Here is a 17,994-nt window from a genome sequence, read left to right on the forward strand (position 1 = left end):
GGTTGACGTCCCTCACCGTTTCAGGTCTTCCTCCAGCTCTTTGACCCGGTTCTCCACCTTGATTTTGGACTGCCTCACTCCTTCCAACTCCTCCCTCAGCACCTCCTGCTCGCTGGACAGCTCGTCCACCTTGGCAATCAGGTCATTCTTCACAATGTTCAGGGCATTCCTGTGAGGGCACAGCCACGTCCAGTGACAGGAAACTGCATGGTGCACCACTGAGCCAGTCATGACTCCTTCCTTGAAAGGCCAAATATATCTAAGGCATGATTACCAATATACCCCAGATTCCACGTACTGCAAGAAACAAGCCAAGGCTTTTAGGAAAACAGCTAAGTCAAGCTAGTCTCTGACGATCAAACCAGCAAATTCTCAGAAATTATCTTGATTTTAAAATTGTCGCATGGCTGAAAACTCCGTAGTGTACTAATGTTTTGATTCGTTGAATTTTTTAAGGCCCTGAGAAAGTTTTCAGGATCCATTGAGTGGTATCCTTTGTAACCTTATTTTAAAAAGGGAACACAGCTGCTCTCAATAAACTTCCATTTTCAGGCAGAAATAGTAGAATGAACTCTCATAATATTGCATAACACTTATAATATTGAAGTTTGTCACTGGCAGTAACAAATTGAAATCTGATTAAGAGATGCCTTCATAGGGCCCTTGAGTAGCAAAAATAGTAAATGCCTCATCTTGGGCACACATTAAACCCTTCAAACTAAGATCAGGAGCCACATCTTTACACTGTCATCTCAGAGCTGCTGTAAGTGATCTCTGTAGGTGTGCAAACTGTCTGAAATTCTAGTACAATGAAATGACCGAATCAGACTGCTAGAGCAGGGGTTCCCAGCCCTGGTCCTGGGGTCCAAAAATTATGCAAAGGTTCCAAACAAGCAACTTATTAGCTCCAACAGGCATTCAATTAAGAGCTCAGCTGGATTCAAAACCAGCAGTTATGGCGGTCCGAAGGGCTGGGACTAGGAAGCCCTGTGCTAAATGCTCCACTGTAGTCTCTTACTTGGTCTCAAGGAGTTGTTTGTTCTCCGTCAGCAGGTTTTCCACTTCCTTCCCCATTCCTGCAAGACAGCCCACATGGCGTTAGCACAACTCGTTGTGTCCTCCTCGCGCGGCTCATTCAGCAGTGGTGTCAGGCTGAGTCTACGGGCTCAATCCTGTCCAGCTCCAGCTGCATGCTTCTGGGTGCTCAGTTTCGCCTGGGACAGCATTGGCATGGCTGGGACAAAGTGTTCTTGTCAGTGCTCCCTGTAGCTCTCAGCCTTTGTCTTCTGCTCAAGTTACAGATTTATTTTAGAATCTCAAACATTTCTTAAAACTCCAGCAGGCTGGGCCCAGGAATCACGGTATGAATTGCCAACTATATGAAAAAGATTTAACACAATTGGTCTAGTGCACAGTGCGATGTAAATCAGAGTTCATTGTGAAGGCTTTTACTTGATGCAAAAAATATAATATAAATATAATATATAATATAAAGAAAAAATACATAATAAGGACATTAATCATGTTAAATGATAAATTGGTTAAAATAAGTTGGGTGGCAAACTTTGCTGACTTAAAATTTTAGCTTTTTCATTAGATTCTGTGTTATTAAAATAATACCTTCAAAGTATGTTTTAATCCACATGAATAAAAGACAGAGGGCCATAATACAGATAACACAGACTATCTCTTAAAAACAAAAATGTAAGATTACTTTACTTGCTAGAGTTGTTAAGGTAACATATCCTAGATGCTGACTTCAAGAAATAAGAAAAATAAATGGTTTGATTTGATAATATTTCCTAAATCTCTAAACTTGTATCATGCTCCCTATTACTAAAAAAAACCCTCTTATATTTTGAGGTGTTTTTTGAAAGGTTAAAGGGCAGTACCCTCTCTCTCACACACACCATGAAGAGAAAACAGCATGTGACACAGGACAAATGGACATTCTTAACTGGAGCTCAGCAGGGAGGATGACAACCTAGATAGTTTCAGCTTTTCTAAATCATAATCACTCCCAAACATCGTTTCTTGAAGCTATATATGATATCAAATCCCTCTCTTTTCACATTTCATTTCCTGCATCCCTCCTCCATCTCATCTCCACCTGGGCAGTTGCCCCTTGGGCGCTCCTCACTCTGCAGGGACCCCTGTCCCTGTCTTCCTCATCCTGAGGCCGGGGGGCTGGCCCTCAGCCTAGGGGGTTAAACCACAATTCACTCGACCTACATACTCAATAAACATCCTCAAACACATCGAAGTCTTGAGTGTCTCTATTCCTTGTGACTGTGGAAACTCTTCAACTGTGTAAAAGTGAGAATGTTAAAAACATGTTTAAGCATGGGGTATGTACTGTACAATATGGGGAAGAATAATTGTATTTTAGCTGAACCCAGCTTCTTGTTACTTGACAGGCCTGTAATTAGACTGCAATACGTGGTGTCTGTGGAATGAATAATTAGACGTACCCACATTTACACACAGCACCAGAGCAATGGGAAAAGGAAATACAAAAATGGTGCTCTTGCAGTGATATAAAAGGCAAAAATAGAGAAATATGGATAAAATGATGGAACAGAAACAGAAGGGAAACAAGCATGATTTTAAGCTCACAGGTCCTTTCCAGACACCCCTGAACAGTGTCGTGGTGCTGCGGTCACTGGTCAAGGGAGTGAGCAAAGGCGAGGCAATGCACTAAGAGCAGAGCAGCCTGGCCACTGAAGCTGGAACAGAAGAGGGTAGAATGCACAGTGATGGTGCAAGATCAGCGTGGTGCACGGTCAGCCTGGTGCACGATCAACTGGTGCACTATCAGACTGGTGCATGGTCAGCCTGGTGTAAGATCAGCGCGGCGCACGAACAGACTGGTGCACAGTCTGCCTGGCGTGCGATCAGCCTGATGCATGATCTGCCTGCAGCACGATCAGTCAATGATTTAGTGTTATCCAGAGTGACAAGTGCTTAAGTTTAGCATGATAATATAAGGTTGGTAACTCAAGGAAAAATGTTCACTGCATGCTACTTAAGGCAATAGGTTCAAAACACACTTTAGGACAGTCCAGCTTCTATACAAATAACATATACGTAGAATAATTAGTCCACTTTCCTTGCGATTTATTTTTTTTGTAATACTTTCGGTTTCATAGTGTCATAGAAAGCTTATAGTAGAATAAGGTTTGTGAATTCCAGTAATAAATGACTGTTTACTATCCAGGGAAATCATCCAGTCAATACTGTATATGGAAAGAATATCTGCTTTACCTCAAGCATGTGCTGGAATGTTCTCAAACATTTATATTTGCATATTTATTTTTATACACCTAATCTGGACTCTCCAACTGCTTTCTTATATTTCCCCTTACAGCTAAGGCTCCTGTATGGTGGAAGAGAACGAGGAAGGGGCAAACATGCTGCTCCAACCCACGCACCCATCAAGCCACCCCCCCTCACATGCTTTTAACATGCTGCAAGCTCTGCAGCTCCTAACAGGAAACTGGAGGAGGGAGTGCATCTCTTCATGACATCATGACCAGCCTGCTGGCTCCTGTGAAGGCCCAGGAGTTGCTGTTTCACCGGGGGCTGAATGAGCCCTCTTTGACCAACCTCAACACCACTTCCCAGGAACACTTAGCCAGGACTGCTCCACTACTTAGAGAATCCTTTTCACAGCCCGCTTGTGATTTGACCTGGGCTCAGGCCCACAGCACCTGGGAGTTCACGTTATGTCTGTCTCCACTGCTCGGCAGCAGGGCCAGCTAGCTTTATCACCGTCAACCCGTCTCCCTGCTCTGATTTCCACGGAAACCAGTTAACTGACCGCTGAAAAACTGCTCCAGGAGTTTCACAGGATAAATACTGGGTTCTAACAGACTCTATCATGGAGTTCCAGCTCAGAGCCCCTTGAGTTTTTGCCACTGTTTCTGTAGCTTATTCCCCCAGCTGTGCTTTGTTCAGAATGCTGACCTCTGCTGGCTTTGTACATCACCTCCCAGATCACCCCTCAGATTTATCTACAGTGTGTATCTGGGTTTGGACCCTGGCTTGCTCCGACTTTGTCTCCTGGACTTCCTGTTGGTACTTTGGGCAAATTTCTGACTAAAAGCTATCTTGAGAAAGGAACAGGTAGCATGAAAACGTGTCTTCAGCATGTGAACCAAGGCTAAATAACTGAAGCCACTGGATGGAAAAGAGGAGGAAATCACACAACTGAAGAGATGCAGCTGGGAAACCAGAATCAATGAAAACAGAACTTGTGGAGCTTCTACTCTGACGTTGACAGTGGTGAGTAATGCAAGTCATTTTATGTCAGAAACGTTTTTTCAGGCTCTTCACTTGGGTCGTTTCCTTGTCTAAAAACACTGGTGCCCTTTTGCTGCTTTCTGCTCAATAAAACATGAAGTGCTCCTTGGAGATAATCCTGAAATTTGTCAGAATAGGAAAGTATGAGTTTCTCAATCAAGCTAGGCAACCGTCTACACAGCCAACACAGGAAGGTTAGCAGAAGGTGGGCTGTGTCGCACACAAGCACTGCCTGCCCGATCTGGAATGGAACATTGCAAGAGGAATGGCCCATCGTACAAAAGGGAAAGCGACTGCTGCTGTTGTCTGTGGGATTACTACACGCTGACGGAGCAGAGGGAGCGTGCTTCCGCACAACACCAGCTCTGTCAGCTGCACTCGTCATGGTTCAGCACTTGCAGTACTGTCGGTCCCCATGTACGTCTGCAGTAAAACAAGGCTGCAGGGCAACATTTCAATGCAGAAAATTGAAATTGGGCAGTTTTTTAACAATTCATTTGGGAAATGAGGAGCCTGTGTGCGCCTCTTAACTTTACGGGAAGTTTTCCACTGTATCGGATGAGACAGAAATCCACTTTTAATCCTTACTGCTCAGTTGTCTGTATCAAAGTAAACAGCCTGTTGTCTTTCTCACTTGCAAAGCCTCCTCTATCTATCTATCTATGCTGTCTATATCACCCCTATTATAAGAAAGCAGCCAACGACAAGAGGACAATGATTTAAAGCGTGAGAAAAGCAGGCCTGCTGTAGATGGTTATACTGATGTTTCTGCAGAATAAATGTTTTCAAAAGGGCTAAATTTCCATTGGAAGCAAAAAAGCACACTGATGCCATGTTTAGGATACTCCACCAGGACATTTTTTTGGCTGCATTTGACTCTCTTCCTATAATATTTTATAATTAACCTATAATGTGAAGAGCATTTTGATTCTGGAGACCTGATTATGGGAATGGAAGACTCTTTAGTACGACCACTGGTACGTGATCATTTAAAGGGTTAAGGACACAGCTCTGCCAAACCTAGAAAGTTCTGTCAGGGAGACCACCTGCTTCATGGAGGAGATGAATCCAGAAAAGCATGACTTGCACAATCCACAAGAAAATTATTTTCATTGGAAAAGCTGCAGGTGGCAGTCAGGAATAGGCTGCCACCAGCTTTCACCACCACCTCAGCTTTCTATGGAAACTACAAGGACCTGAAATGTCAAATCTGAAGGAACTCCAGTACATTTTACGGTGTGAGCTACCTGATCTGTTACAGCTTCAGCCACGTGGAGACAAAACAACAGAATACCAGACAACAAAAGGCCCAATGCACCATTCAGACAGAGGAAAGAGCACAATCCTCACTTCTAAGCCCAGAAAGGACACAGACAGTGGCTCACGAGCAAAGCTTGGGGTGGTGGGGGGTGAGGGGGTGACTGAACGAAGAAAAGGGGTTGGATGGATGGGTGCACGATTAACAATGAAGGACTACTAAGGCCCCTGCGTGCGCCTTACCGAAGAAATCGTCACGCACTGAACAGGCAGTCCAGCACGGGGGCAGAGTGTGTGGAGAGGGAGGCAGACGGGGGAGAGAAAGGAAGAGGGGTTGGGGGGAGGATAAGAAGAGAAGAAAAAGAAGCCGATAAGCAAATTTAGGTATTCAGGCTTAAAGAGAGGCAGAGAAAGCCATGGTCTGTGCAGGGTAACTCCCTCAGGCAATAGAGCTCGATCTGCAGGAAGAGCACTGACAATTCAGCTCAGGGTGGGGTATATGGTATAAGACGCTAAACCTGCCAGCTATCAAAAAGCACTCCTCTATTCTGCAGCGCTCAACTGTCTCGTTGCGACTCCTGATATTTTGTGAAAATCGAGAGCCCCTCATTTTTTCGTTCCATTTAAAATCGGTTTAAAAACAAGCACTTCTGTGTAATAATGCACCTGACTTGCTCGATTTGTTTTTTTCTTCTGCCTAATTTGCATCGGCCACCCCATTCTGGAATTCTAGGCTCCTGCAACCAACCATCCCCGTACAACCAACTGAGATCCGGAGATCCCCCTTCGACCCAGGACCCATTCCTCTGTATAAACCTCAAGTAATTAGGGATTCTGATGATTAAAGTATATCTTTGATCACTACAAGTTACAAAAGACAGATCTAGTCTATTTTCTTTTACCTACTGTCCCTCTAGCAGGTTAAATTAAAAAGGCTCAGCTGCACTGAACCTCATATTGTAGCCTGTCAGATTGTTCTCAGGATATTCATTTTGCACCAGCAAGGGTGTGTAGTTGTCCTATTTTTGTCCCTCCTGAGGAGCTTGCATTCTGAATAGGTGTCATCAAGGGAGGTCAGGGTGCAGCGGGGACAGAGGCTGGAAAGCTTGCAGTGATTGGACAGCAGCTGGGGAGTGTCACATGTGTATACCAATAGGAGAAAAGAGATACCAACCAATCCCGAGGGCAGATACACACCTGAGAACTCCCCTATGGGCGTGTCCAGCAGAAGCACATACAGGGGAGAAAAGAAGGAAGCAAAAAAGGGTCAATCAGTGACTCAAAGGAAAAACAAAATCAGAATAATAAAAAAAGGAAACAAAATAAGCATACATCAATGAACAAGGCAATCGAATGGCAAAAGCATGATTTCTCAGGAGCCTTGCCAGCAATGAATGAACAAGCCTGTATTTCACAATGTATATATATATAGTCTCTGCGAGATCTCAAGTTTAGGACGTGTCATTAGCCCACAACCACAGTGTACATAGCCATAGAAAAGACCATAGTGTAAGGCTGAAATTGAAATGACTGGTGAGTTTAAGAGGATTGATCAAATCTGCCATTAACACAAATACAGCTTTTAGCTCCATCCTGTTCCAAAATAAAACAAAGGCACAGGGAAAATACCATTTTTAAATACATAGCAGAGTTCTCAGGAAACACTCAAATTAAATTCATATAGAACAAATCATGCACATCTTTATCATATCTTGGCACGTTTGTCTTAATCAAACTGTCGAAATGATACATGGACAGCTATGTGGCTGGAACAGAACTAAAACTACGTTTGGTGGCAGATTTCGGACTGTTGTCACTGATAGAGCATTAGCTCGTTCAATTTTTAAATATTCAATGTAATGATTCTTAAATCTGAATTTATGCTGTGCTTTTGTATTTATAGTGTTCTATAAAATAACACAAATGGGTGCACAACCTTACAGTGAAAAAGCATCATAGAAGATTAAATGCTGAGACTGTATTGCTGTTATAAAGCATTGTGATTAGGTCTTTAAATCCCATTAATTGAACAATCCTTAATGTGCACACCCTGGTACTCACCACTGCATTTCATGTGGCAGTTACAGGAGTCCATAAATCTTTCCAAGATATTAATGTCAACATTAACGATTTTAAGTCTATAAGGGCTTATTGTTTGTGATATTTACGGCACATTATCGGATCGAGTTGCAAAAGTGCTCTGCTGCAGGACAAGAAGGAGTTTTTGTTTTTCTAGCTGTTGCTTACCTCTCACAGAACAAAATGGTGTTCATTGTTTTCTGGCTTGGCACCACTGCAATTTGATATACTGCAAATGTTTTGGCCATATTTTCAAACTGTGTCAGAAACAGTGAAAATGAGACAATGTTGCCTACTGCAATGTATGCTCTGCGTGTTTGTATTGTCAGGTATGTACTCAGACCAAGACATGCCCTATCAAGGAACAAAAAGTCTTATTAAAATGAAAGAGGGTCACAGAATGTATGGATTGACACTGCAGGTATGTATAAATGCTGTAAGAGTGCATTATTTCAGATTCCTAAAATCTGGAAGATTATGGTGCCATTTTATAGCTGTTACAAAACTGCCACAAAACTTAACAAAAGGTCTTAAAACCACCCCTGCAGTGGTCACTTTAGAGGTGCTACATCAGGGTGGGTGGGTGGCTGTCAGTGATGTCTCATCTGACAGAAAATTTTACCGTCATGGGCTACCTCTTCGAAGTTAATGGACTGGCCTGCTTCTCCAGTGTCTTCAACAGGAATGTTGAAGCGTTTCTTAAATTAGCCAAATATGACAGTATACCGGTCTTTGTGCTCTGTCTGGGAGCCTGGTGAGAGGTCATTGGTGAATGTGCTGAGTTTCTTTTCCAGAGTAGACTGGATTCAGCCAGAGGAATGAGAGGGCCCATCAACTAAATTTCTACAGGGCACAGTTATTTTTTAATCTCCACCCCAAAACATGCAAAGACTGTAGCACAAACACATCCCATGAAAGTATTTGAAATATTCCAGCCTATCTGCACTAGAGAAGCTCCTGTGACTCTGAAACAAACAAAAACACTGTCAGTGATTAATGTGTCTCATTAACATGACCCAACATTTTGCAGGTCTGTCATAGTAAATAGCGATTTACAACTCATACATTTGGATGGTCAAATATGTTTCTTTTTGATGATGTGATGCAGCCAGTAGAGTGAATGGCAAATTGAAGGCCCCAGATATTACAGACGAGAACTCCTAACTTTCTGGAGAGGAACGCTTGAAGAAAGTAAAAACCGAGAGCTGTGTGGCCTTGTCTTTCTCTCCAGACGGCTTTGCATTTGAATGTCAGCCTTATCCTGGAATCAGAATGTGATTTTCTATTTACCTTTACACAGCAGGTCTTCTATAACTCTGCTGGGTAAACACACGCGGTCCTCTTTAGTGAGATGGAGTGTCACACTCACAGAGAAAGGAGAAACCTCAGAGGGCACAAGGCAAACCCGACTTGGGGTTCTGGGTGCAGTGAACACTATGTATTGTAGGCCTAGCGATGGTGTCATTGTCTGGCTGGGTACAGTCACTTTTTCAGTTGCCTTTTAGACTAATCAGTGAGCATACAGGTAAGCTGTCTGATCATGAGACAACTTCCCAGCAACCACAGTCACACGGCCCCACCTCTGAGACCAGGTCCACATACCAAGCAGCTCAGCCCCAGCGTCCACGTCTCCAATGATGTCTGATTTTGTGTCCTTGATCTCGTGGTACAGCGAGTCTGTGTTGATGCCGAAGGCCTCGTTGACAATGCCTTGCGAAGGGCTGGATGTGAGAGGAAACACTGGGGTTAATCCCAGACAGCAGCGCTAAAATGACTGTTTTGTACGTGCTAGTCCAGAGTTTCTTGTCTGCTGCATAACAAAAGGATGGAACAGAGTGTGATTTTCCTAGCCCATTGTCAGCAAATAGAACAACTCTTGATAACACAATATAGAGCTGATAAGAAATAACATCTTCTGAATATGTCTCATTGATTTTTTTGAAAATGCATATTCTTAAGACCTTTAAAAAGGCAGCTTTGAAACATTACACTGGGAAAGTTTAATGAGACGTAATTGAATTTTTTTTCATAATGTGGCCATTTGACCTTAAATAATTTAGATTCTAATGAAACATTAGAATAAGACATATATGCCATCGTTAAACTACTCATTAGGCCTGAACAGCTAAACAGATAAACCTGTATTTTTGTGAAAAAGTTTCATTTCCAGCCACAGTATTCCAGCTGCGGGTACTGTTGACGCTCAGTGTTAAAGGGAAGTCTTAGGGTGCTGTTCTTTTTGAGCTGTCGGTGTCAAAGGGAAATCTTGGGGTCCTGTGTCTGTAGAGCGGTCAGTGTTAAAGGGAAGTCTTGAGGTGCCATACCTATTTCCACCACCGTAAATGCGGGGGTCCATACACATGTCTGGCTCCGGGGTGGAGTCAAAGATATCATGAAACTCCGACCACTCATCACTGCTGCCCATCCCTGAAATAAACACCAAGACTAGACACTGCCTGGCAGGACACACCACAGAGAGTATACCCTCTCCACAGAGCGCATATCCACACCACAGAGAGTTTACCCTCTCCACAGAGCGCATATCCACACCACAGAGAGTATACCCTCTCCACAGAGCGCATATCCACACCACAGAGAGTTTACCCTCTCCACAGAGCGCATATCCACACCACAGAGAGTATACCCTCTCCACAGAGCGCATATCCACACCACAGAGAGTTTACCCTCTCCACAGAGCGCATATCCACACCACAGAGAGTTTACCCTCTCCACAGAGCGCATATCCACACCACAGAGAGTATACCCTCTCCACAGAGCGCATATCCACACCACAGAGAGTTTACCCTCTCCACAGAGCGCATTTCCACACCTCAGAGAGTATACCCTCTCCACAGAGCGCATATCCACACCACAGAGAGTTTACCCTCTCCACAGAGCGCATATCCACACCACAGAGAGTATACCCTCTCCACAGAGCGCATATCCACACCACAGAGAGTTTACCCGCTCCACAGAGCGCATATCCACACCACAGAGAGTTTACCCGCTCCACAGAGCGCATATCCACACCACAGAGAGTATACCCTCTCCACAGAGCGCATATCCACACCACAGAGAGTTTACCCTCTCCACAGAACGCATATCCACACCACAGAGAGTTTACCCTCTCCACAGAGCGCATTTCCACACCTCAGAGAGTATACCCTCTCCACAGAGCGCATATCCACACCACAGAGAGTTTACCCTCTCCACAGAGCGCATATCCACACCACAGAGAGTTTACCCTCTCCACAGAGCGCATTTCCACACCTCAGAGAGTATACCCTCTCCACAGAGCGCATATCCACACCACAGAGAGTATACCCTCTCCACAGAGCGCATATCCACACCACAGAGAGTTTACCCTCTCCACAGAGCGCATATCCACACCACAGAGAGTTTACCCTCTCCACAGAGCGCATATCCACACCACAGAGAGTTTACCCTCTCCACAGAGCGCATATCCACACCACAGAGAGTACACCCTCTCCACAGAGCGCATATCCACACCACAGAGAGTTTACCCTCTCCACAGAGCGCATTTCCACACCTTAGAGAGTATACCCTCTCCACAGAGCGCATTTCCACACCTCAGAGAGTATACCCTCTCCACAGAGCGCATATCCACACCACAGAGTGTATACCCTCTCCACAGAGCGCATATCCACACCACAGAGAGTTTACCCTCTCCACAGAGCGCATATCCACACCACAGAGAGTTTACCCTCTCCACAGAGCGCATTTCCACACCTCAGAGAGTATACCCTCTCCACAGAGCGCATATCCACACCACAGAGAGTACACCCTCTCCACAGAGCGCATATCCACACCACAGAGTGTATACCCTCTCCACAGAGCGCATATCCACACCACAGAGAGTTTACCCTCTCCACAGAGCGCATATCCACACCACAGAGAGTATACCCTCTCCACAGAGCGCATATCCACACCACAGAGAGTTTACCCTCTCCACAGAGCGCATATCCACACCACAGAGAGTATACCCTCTCCACAGAGCGCATATCCACACCACAGAGAGTTTACCCTCTCCACAGAGCGCATATCCACATTACAGAGAGTTTACCATCTCCACAGAGCGCATATCCACACCACAGAGAGTATACCCTCTCCACAGAGCGCATATCCACATTACAGAGAGTTTACCCTCTCCACAGAGCGCATATCCACACCACAGAGAGTACCCACCCACTTTCCCGCCAGTCGTCTTTTAACACACCCCAGGCTCCGCAGCTCAAACTGCAGGTTCAGTTCCCACTGGACAGGAGGAGTGTCGCTTACTGACTGCACAGCGAGTCTGCAAGGACCAGGAAAGTCACAGGGGCCACTGTCTCACAGGGACTGACCGACTGGCCCCAGCCTTACTCCTGGGGTTCCACTGGGTGCCATCGCCTGAGGGACCCTGCTCACAGTCAGCCAGTGACACGGCTCGAGCTCGAACCTGCAACACTCGACTCGGAGAGCTCACCCTGTTCTCGGGTGAGTGCGTTCACCCGCCGAGCCACTAGCTGACTTCAAAATGGCAAATTTACACCTCCCTACCTACCCTTTTCCATTTTCCTATATGTCTTTTCACCCGTGGCCTTCAGATCGTTTTGCAACAGCGGCTAATTTCTCCTTCAGGCTCCCATACAAACAACCCAATGGGATTTTTTTTCAGAATATTCTCCGTTGACACATCGCAATCCAACACAGGAACAAACACTCGAGAATCACACCACACATACAGAACCCCACTATATTAACAACCCTTGCCATTACAATGATGTGCGTCAGGCACAACACCAAGCACACAGCAGCTCAGCGCTTCTCTGCGCCAGGGGGCTGTAGGCCTCACCGATGCTGACGTTCCTGGTTTCCTGGGAGACCTGCACCTCCATGTTGCGGCTCAGCCGCTTGGCCCCCTTCCTCTTGTTGTTGGTGCAGGCTGCGTCGAAGCCTGTGGTGGGCTGGTAGGTCTCGTTGAGGGGCGTGACGGAGGCCGAGGGCACCGACGAGGTGGGCGTGTTCGACTTGGAGCCGTTGCTGCTGGGGGTGGCGGCCACGGAGGACTGGCCCGATTCCGACTCGTCGTCCTGTGGAGGAAAGAGCGAAGCCCCGTGCAGGGAGTTTGAATCCAGGCCCTCGTCGAGTAGCACAGATGTCTCACGCCCTGTGTTTGTACACTCTCACAGGCCAAGCACAGCAGTATCGCAGTGTGCTATCCACTAGACCAGGGGGCACAGCTCCAGTCCAGGAGGGCCAGAGGGTTTCAGGTTTGCCTTCTATCTGAGTTCTTAATTACCGAACTGAATTCATTATTTGCCCAACTGGACACATTAAAGCCTTTCCTTGCTCTTAAGAAGCTGGAGATTTAGAGGTAACAATAAAGCCTGCTGGACACTCTTGAGGACCAGTGTCCCCTGCACTAGATGGACAGCAGACAACAGCAAAGCAGCACCTCAGGTATGCACTCATCCTAGATCTTCAACATCAATCTGTCCATTCGATTTTCGTCTTGTTTTGCCTGACGTGTAACAAAATGTTTACTATTAACTGACACCAGCTTTACTACACCAAGAGACTACAAGGAGTTTAATTATATGTTCTTATCAAAGCACAACAGAAAGGGCTACTTTTAGTTCTGCTGCTATGTAATTAGCCCTGTTTCACACTCACTGTCTGGGATTTGGATCATTAAGAAATTCGTAGCAACTCTAAAAAAATAGCTCCCTTCAATCAAAATAAAGTAATCACCCATCTGAACAGTCTTTTTTTCATTTCCTGATATTGTCGCTAAAGGAAACAATGCAAACTTCTATCCTCTAAAAAAATCATCACGAAACTATTCTGTTAAACACAAAGAGCTTCTCATCGACCTAATACATGTACAAAACTGGTCAATTTATAGAAAGAAGTGATTTTGCCTGCTGTGTGCCTCACTGATAATCCCTGCAGTAGCTGGTAACTTTGCTCTAGTGTTACTGTATAGAGAATAGGTTCCCTAAATCAAAACTACCCAGCTAAGTAAAGATCATAACTGGATAGGTCTGCTATATATATCCCTATAACAATATACTGTATATATCCCTTTAACCAGACTGTTTATCAGATTGTTATTCTGTTCCATCTCGGTTTCTCACCTTCTTCTGACCTTAAACACCAGCACAAAAATCATAAGCAAACCTGATGTACTCTGGAGAGTGTACAAGAGTGGATTCATTTGTACCCCAAACCAACAGTTGCCTTAGAAAACCAATTAAAGAAAGTAACTCATGGAAAACAGGGTAAATGTTCAAACTGCTAAAAAATCAAGGAATTACAAAAGCGATTGAGATAAAAAGAGGGGAAATTACAGTCAGGAAAAACTGCATGTAAACACAGTGTACAGCTTATGTCTCAGAATAAACTGGATCTGTTGCAATGCTGGGGTGATCCGTCACAGAAACATGGCTTAAGAAAGGATGCTGTATATTCAAACCTGTGGCCCATTCTCACGACACAAGATCAACTCAGGGACAGACACGTCTTCTCTCACTTCTTCAGGAGGCTAAATCTATCAACACAGCACATGTTCTTGTATGACGATGAAGACTTCAGGCATTAGCTCTGCTGAAAAGGACGTGTCTGTTTCACTACCATGTTCCTGTTATTTCATAGCTTCAATTTTATTTAACCCACTCATTTCCTGTTCTGTTCAGGAGTCCTGTTGTTCCTTAACTGTATTTGTATGAAGAACAGCAATCTTCCAAGTAGGTCTTTGCAAGCCTGAATAAAAGTCAGCTATAGTTTTAATTAATGGTCTACTGAGCATTGTGCACCAGCAATTACCTTCCCCTTGCAGATCTCCTATTCATCCATCCAACAATAATTTTTTACAGAACCATAATAACCCAAATCGCAAGAGAATCACAAAGCACATTCAGGATGCATAACTTGGGAGGAATGAAATAATGGTTAACACAAAAGACTATAAGCTACTGCTTTGAAAGCAAGACAAACAGTGAAGAAGCATTTCATTTTCAAAAAGATCAGCAAGGACACACTAATCTTACCGCAAACTAATCTTCTGCTCCAACCCAATCACTCAGGCTGCTTCCTTAAAACTACACTTGCCCCCTTTTCAATGTAAACAATGTAAAAATACGCAAAATCTTTAAGGGCTAAAAAAAAGACTTTTAAGGATGTGTGATAAATTGCTTGTTTAATCCTCTTAGCCATCCAATATGCTTGTGTGCTTAACAACTGCTAATTACTGTAATACCAGCTTGGAACCAATAATACAGACACAATATAGAAGGACTGCTGCTTATTAAACACATTCAGAAAACTCATTTTCAATTTAACAGGTAAAGTTTTATTCCATGATGAAAAAAAGACAACGTTTCAGCTGTGGAGCCTTCTTCAGTCTATCACACACATTCAGACCAGGGCCAGGTTTCCCAAAGCTAATTAACCAGCATATCAGCATGACTGTGGGAGAAATCACATGAACATGAGGAGAATGTGCAAACTCCACACAGATAGAACTCCAGGTCCAGAATTGAACCCAGGGCCCCAGTGCTGCAGGGCAACAATGCTAACCACTGCACCACCATGCCACCCTTAAAGTCATTTCATACAGGGCAAGAAAAGCTGATTAGCCGAAATTTATCACAATTTATCAAAATTTTTTGTTTTTTTAAGAAAGAAAAAGCATGAACGTCAAATAAATTACGCTTAATTGAGTGTAAAAAGAAAACTTGATCAAGCCTGCTTTAACTAGGCAATGTCATTAGGGATGAAAGGCTAAGGAAAGCAGGTCACTCTTTTATTTTGTTCCAAAATACACAGTCTAGCTCAGCCGGCCTCTGAAATATCCCCCCACTGTGAAACACTGAACCTTATTGCTGACTGAAGAGAATCTGACCCAGCAATCACACATCTACTATACCTATTAATCAGTAGCCTATGAATGAAGAAAAGAGTAGTCAGTTCTTTGGCCTTTTCCTAAAAATGTTGAACTTTACAATAGTAAACTCTGGGCATCAAATCAAGTCTGTCATTCAGCATGGCATTCTTGCACAAAATGAGATGCTTCCTTCCGAGAGCAATGCATGGCTGTTTTTCGAAGTGCGAGCAGGATGGAGAGTGAGATGGAGGAAATGGATGATACTGAGGGGTTTTACACTCCCTGGAATATTCTCCTCAGGGCTGACCACGCTTGCTTTGAAATTCACCAAGCTTGTTCACTCCCAGGATAGCTGCAGGACTATTTCCCACTTTTTATCTTCTGAGATATATTATGGTTCAGATTGCAGCAGTCCTAATGTCTGAGCTACTTTGTTTTAGGCCTTTTTAGATTACCTTGAGCCTCTCAAATTGCATACCATCAGTCTAGATGGTCCTACAGCTATTTGATCTTACCTCTTTCTTCAGCAAAACCTTTGTTCAGAATCTTTCGGTGGCTAACCTGCTTAGAGGTCACCTCTCCTGTTCTCTAGGATCCCCAAAACGAGCGAAGGAACGATATGGAGGTCCCTACTTTCCATAAACACTGTCAACAAAGACAGTTCAGCAAACCAATACAACTGCGTTACTGATAGAACAGGTTGTAGCTAGTGCTGCCAAACCACGACACCTCTTATATGCTGGAGCACACAATCCACGAGTCATTTCACACTTTTCCCAAAGGGACAAGTACCATCATCTGTCAGTTATCAGAAAGCTGATGAGAGTTACATCCACATACAGAAACAGAAACTTCAGAGACACCGCCTAACCTTGCCGGCACATCTTTGGAAGGTAACCAGAGTACCAGGAGACACACCCATGCAAACATGAGCGACAACATGCAAACTCCACCCAGGCTGGAAACAAACCCAGGAAGCTGTGAGGCAGCAGCAACAAGCCCCGTGCCCCAGCGCTATCTACTACTCCTTACGTCAGAGACTGAATTGGCCTTATCACAGCTTTAAAACCAGCAAAAGAGGACGCAATATTACAAACTACAAATCTGCAACGTGAGATTCCATGCTTCTCGTCTGCCTCTGTCCTTGATTGTCCACAGCTAACAGCAGACAGGACATGCAGCACTGTTCTTTTGCTAACATGTAGGCTTCCCCTATAAAAAAACCCTATATGAAACGAATGAACCCTCATCCTCATGCTGGATGATTTGCTAATAACTTGGAATGCCTGATCGCACGCTTAGAGGTGATCAGCCCTAACAAGAGCCTGATCTCTAAGGGGCGTGCATGACCGTAACACCCGCTGTGAAGGCGAGGTCCCGGCGGTGTGTTCCTGTGGCTCAGGCTGGTGGAGCTGGGTGTGTCGGACAGGACACGGATGAGAGACATGGGCGGTGCCCGGAGGCAGATGGGGTGGGGGGGTGAGGGGAGATTCAGCCAAACCTTGTAGCTGGAGATGGAGTGGGGCTGGCTGAGCTCGCTGACCTGCCAGACGTCAGAACCCGGCGTCATCCTAACCCCCCCCTGACACCCACGTACCATCCCCTCCGTGCTGGCGAACAGACTGAGGGAGGGCGGCCGCTCCGTCCGACTGGAGAAAGAGAGGGAGACAGACGACACAGTCAGTACCAGCCAGAACCACACCGAGCTGGGGGGAGCAAGGGAGCTGGAGGAGAGGATGCTGGAGAACTTCAGAGGAAGGATGAAGCCTGACGTCACCAAATGGGGCTTCTCTACAGCGAAGGAGCGCTGGAAGGGACTGTGGGCCCTGTACAAGGACTAGGGAGGCAAACCCTGTTCCTTTGAGCTCCTGCGGAGGACTGGACGCCCGCAGTTTCAGGACAGGGACAGGGAGGAAGGCTTGGACATCAGCAAGAGGTAGGGCTTGGAGGGACTCTTTCATCGCACAAATCCAGCCCCAACATGCACTTGCACGGACTGAGAAAGGACAGTCGCCCCTTTTAAGAACTTTTCAATAAGTAGTGGAGATTGCATAGTTTGTTAGAGCCTGCGCTCACTGTGAGATGTATATTGTGAAATAAAGTTTATTTTGGTAAAAACAAAATCAGCCAGAGCGCCAGCGACTGCAGTAGAACTGCCCACAGGGGTGGTACTGGTGATGAGACACACAGGGAAGATGGCGCAGGGCATGTTCACTTGTTCCTTTCATCAGTCTCCCCCAATTACACTGGAATCTATCATGGGGGCAATAGATTCTAGTGTATCTCTGCAAACTTTGAGGAGCCTGACACCCCTGAACCCCTCATCCCTGGAAACAGACAAAGGAGAAACTGTGACATTTAAAAGAGACACTTTCACTTTCACTTTTTTTGTGTAACGTCAATCCGCAAAATCTGACATTGACATCATGTGTCAGGAATGTATCGTCTCGTCTTTGGGAAAGACCTGC

At 45.0% G+C, this 17,994-nt stretch overlaps 1 protein-coding gene across 8 annotated transcripts in view; it reads right to left on the reverse strand.

The window, feature by feature from the left end:
• mapk8ip3 (mitogen-activated protein kinase 8 interacting protein 3) overlaps positions 1-17,994 on the reverse strand; it is a 54,256-nt gene that overhangs the window by 22,325 nt on the left and 13,937 nt on the right. For 6 of the 8 annotated variants that reach the window (XM_088936976.1, XM_088936975.1, XM_088936974.1 and 3 more), the window contains exons 6-11: positions 17,028-17,175; positions 12,494-12,731; positions 9,963-10,065; positions 9,241-9,359; positions 1,019-1,076; positions 17-169 (exon numbers count right to left, since the gene is read on the reverse strand). In XM_088936976.1, the coding sequence (XP_088793102.1) occupies positions 17-169; positions 1,019-1,076; positions 9,241-9,359; positions 9,963-10,065; positions 12,494-12,731; positions 17,028-17,175 (819 nt within the window). The remainder of the gene's footprint in view (positions 1-16; positions 170-1,018; positions 1,077-9,240; positions 9,360-9,962; positions 10,066-12,493; positions 12,732-17,027; positions 17,176-17,994) is intronic. The other 2 variants (XM_088936980.1, XM_088936979.1) reach the window with 1 other exon arrangement.

This window comes from Atractosteus spatula, chromosome 18 (genome assembly GCF_055471065.1).
Source record: "Atractosteus spatula isolate fAtrSpa1 chromosome 18, fAtrSpa1.hap1, whole genome shotgun sequence".
Lineage (NCBI taxonomy): Eukaryota > Metazoa > Chordata > Actinopteri > Semionotiformes > Lepisosteidae > Atractosteus > Atractosteus spatula.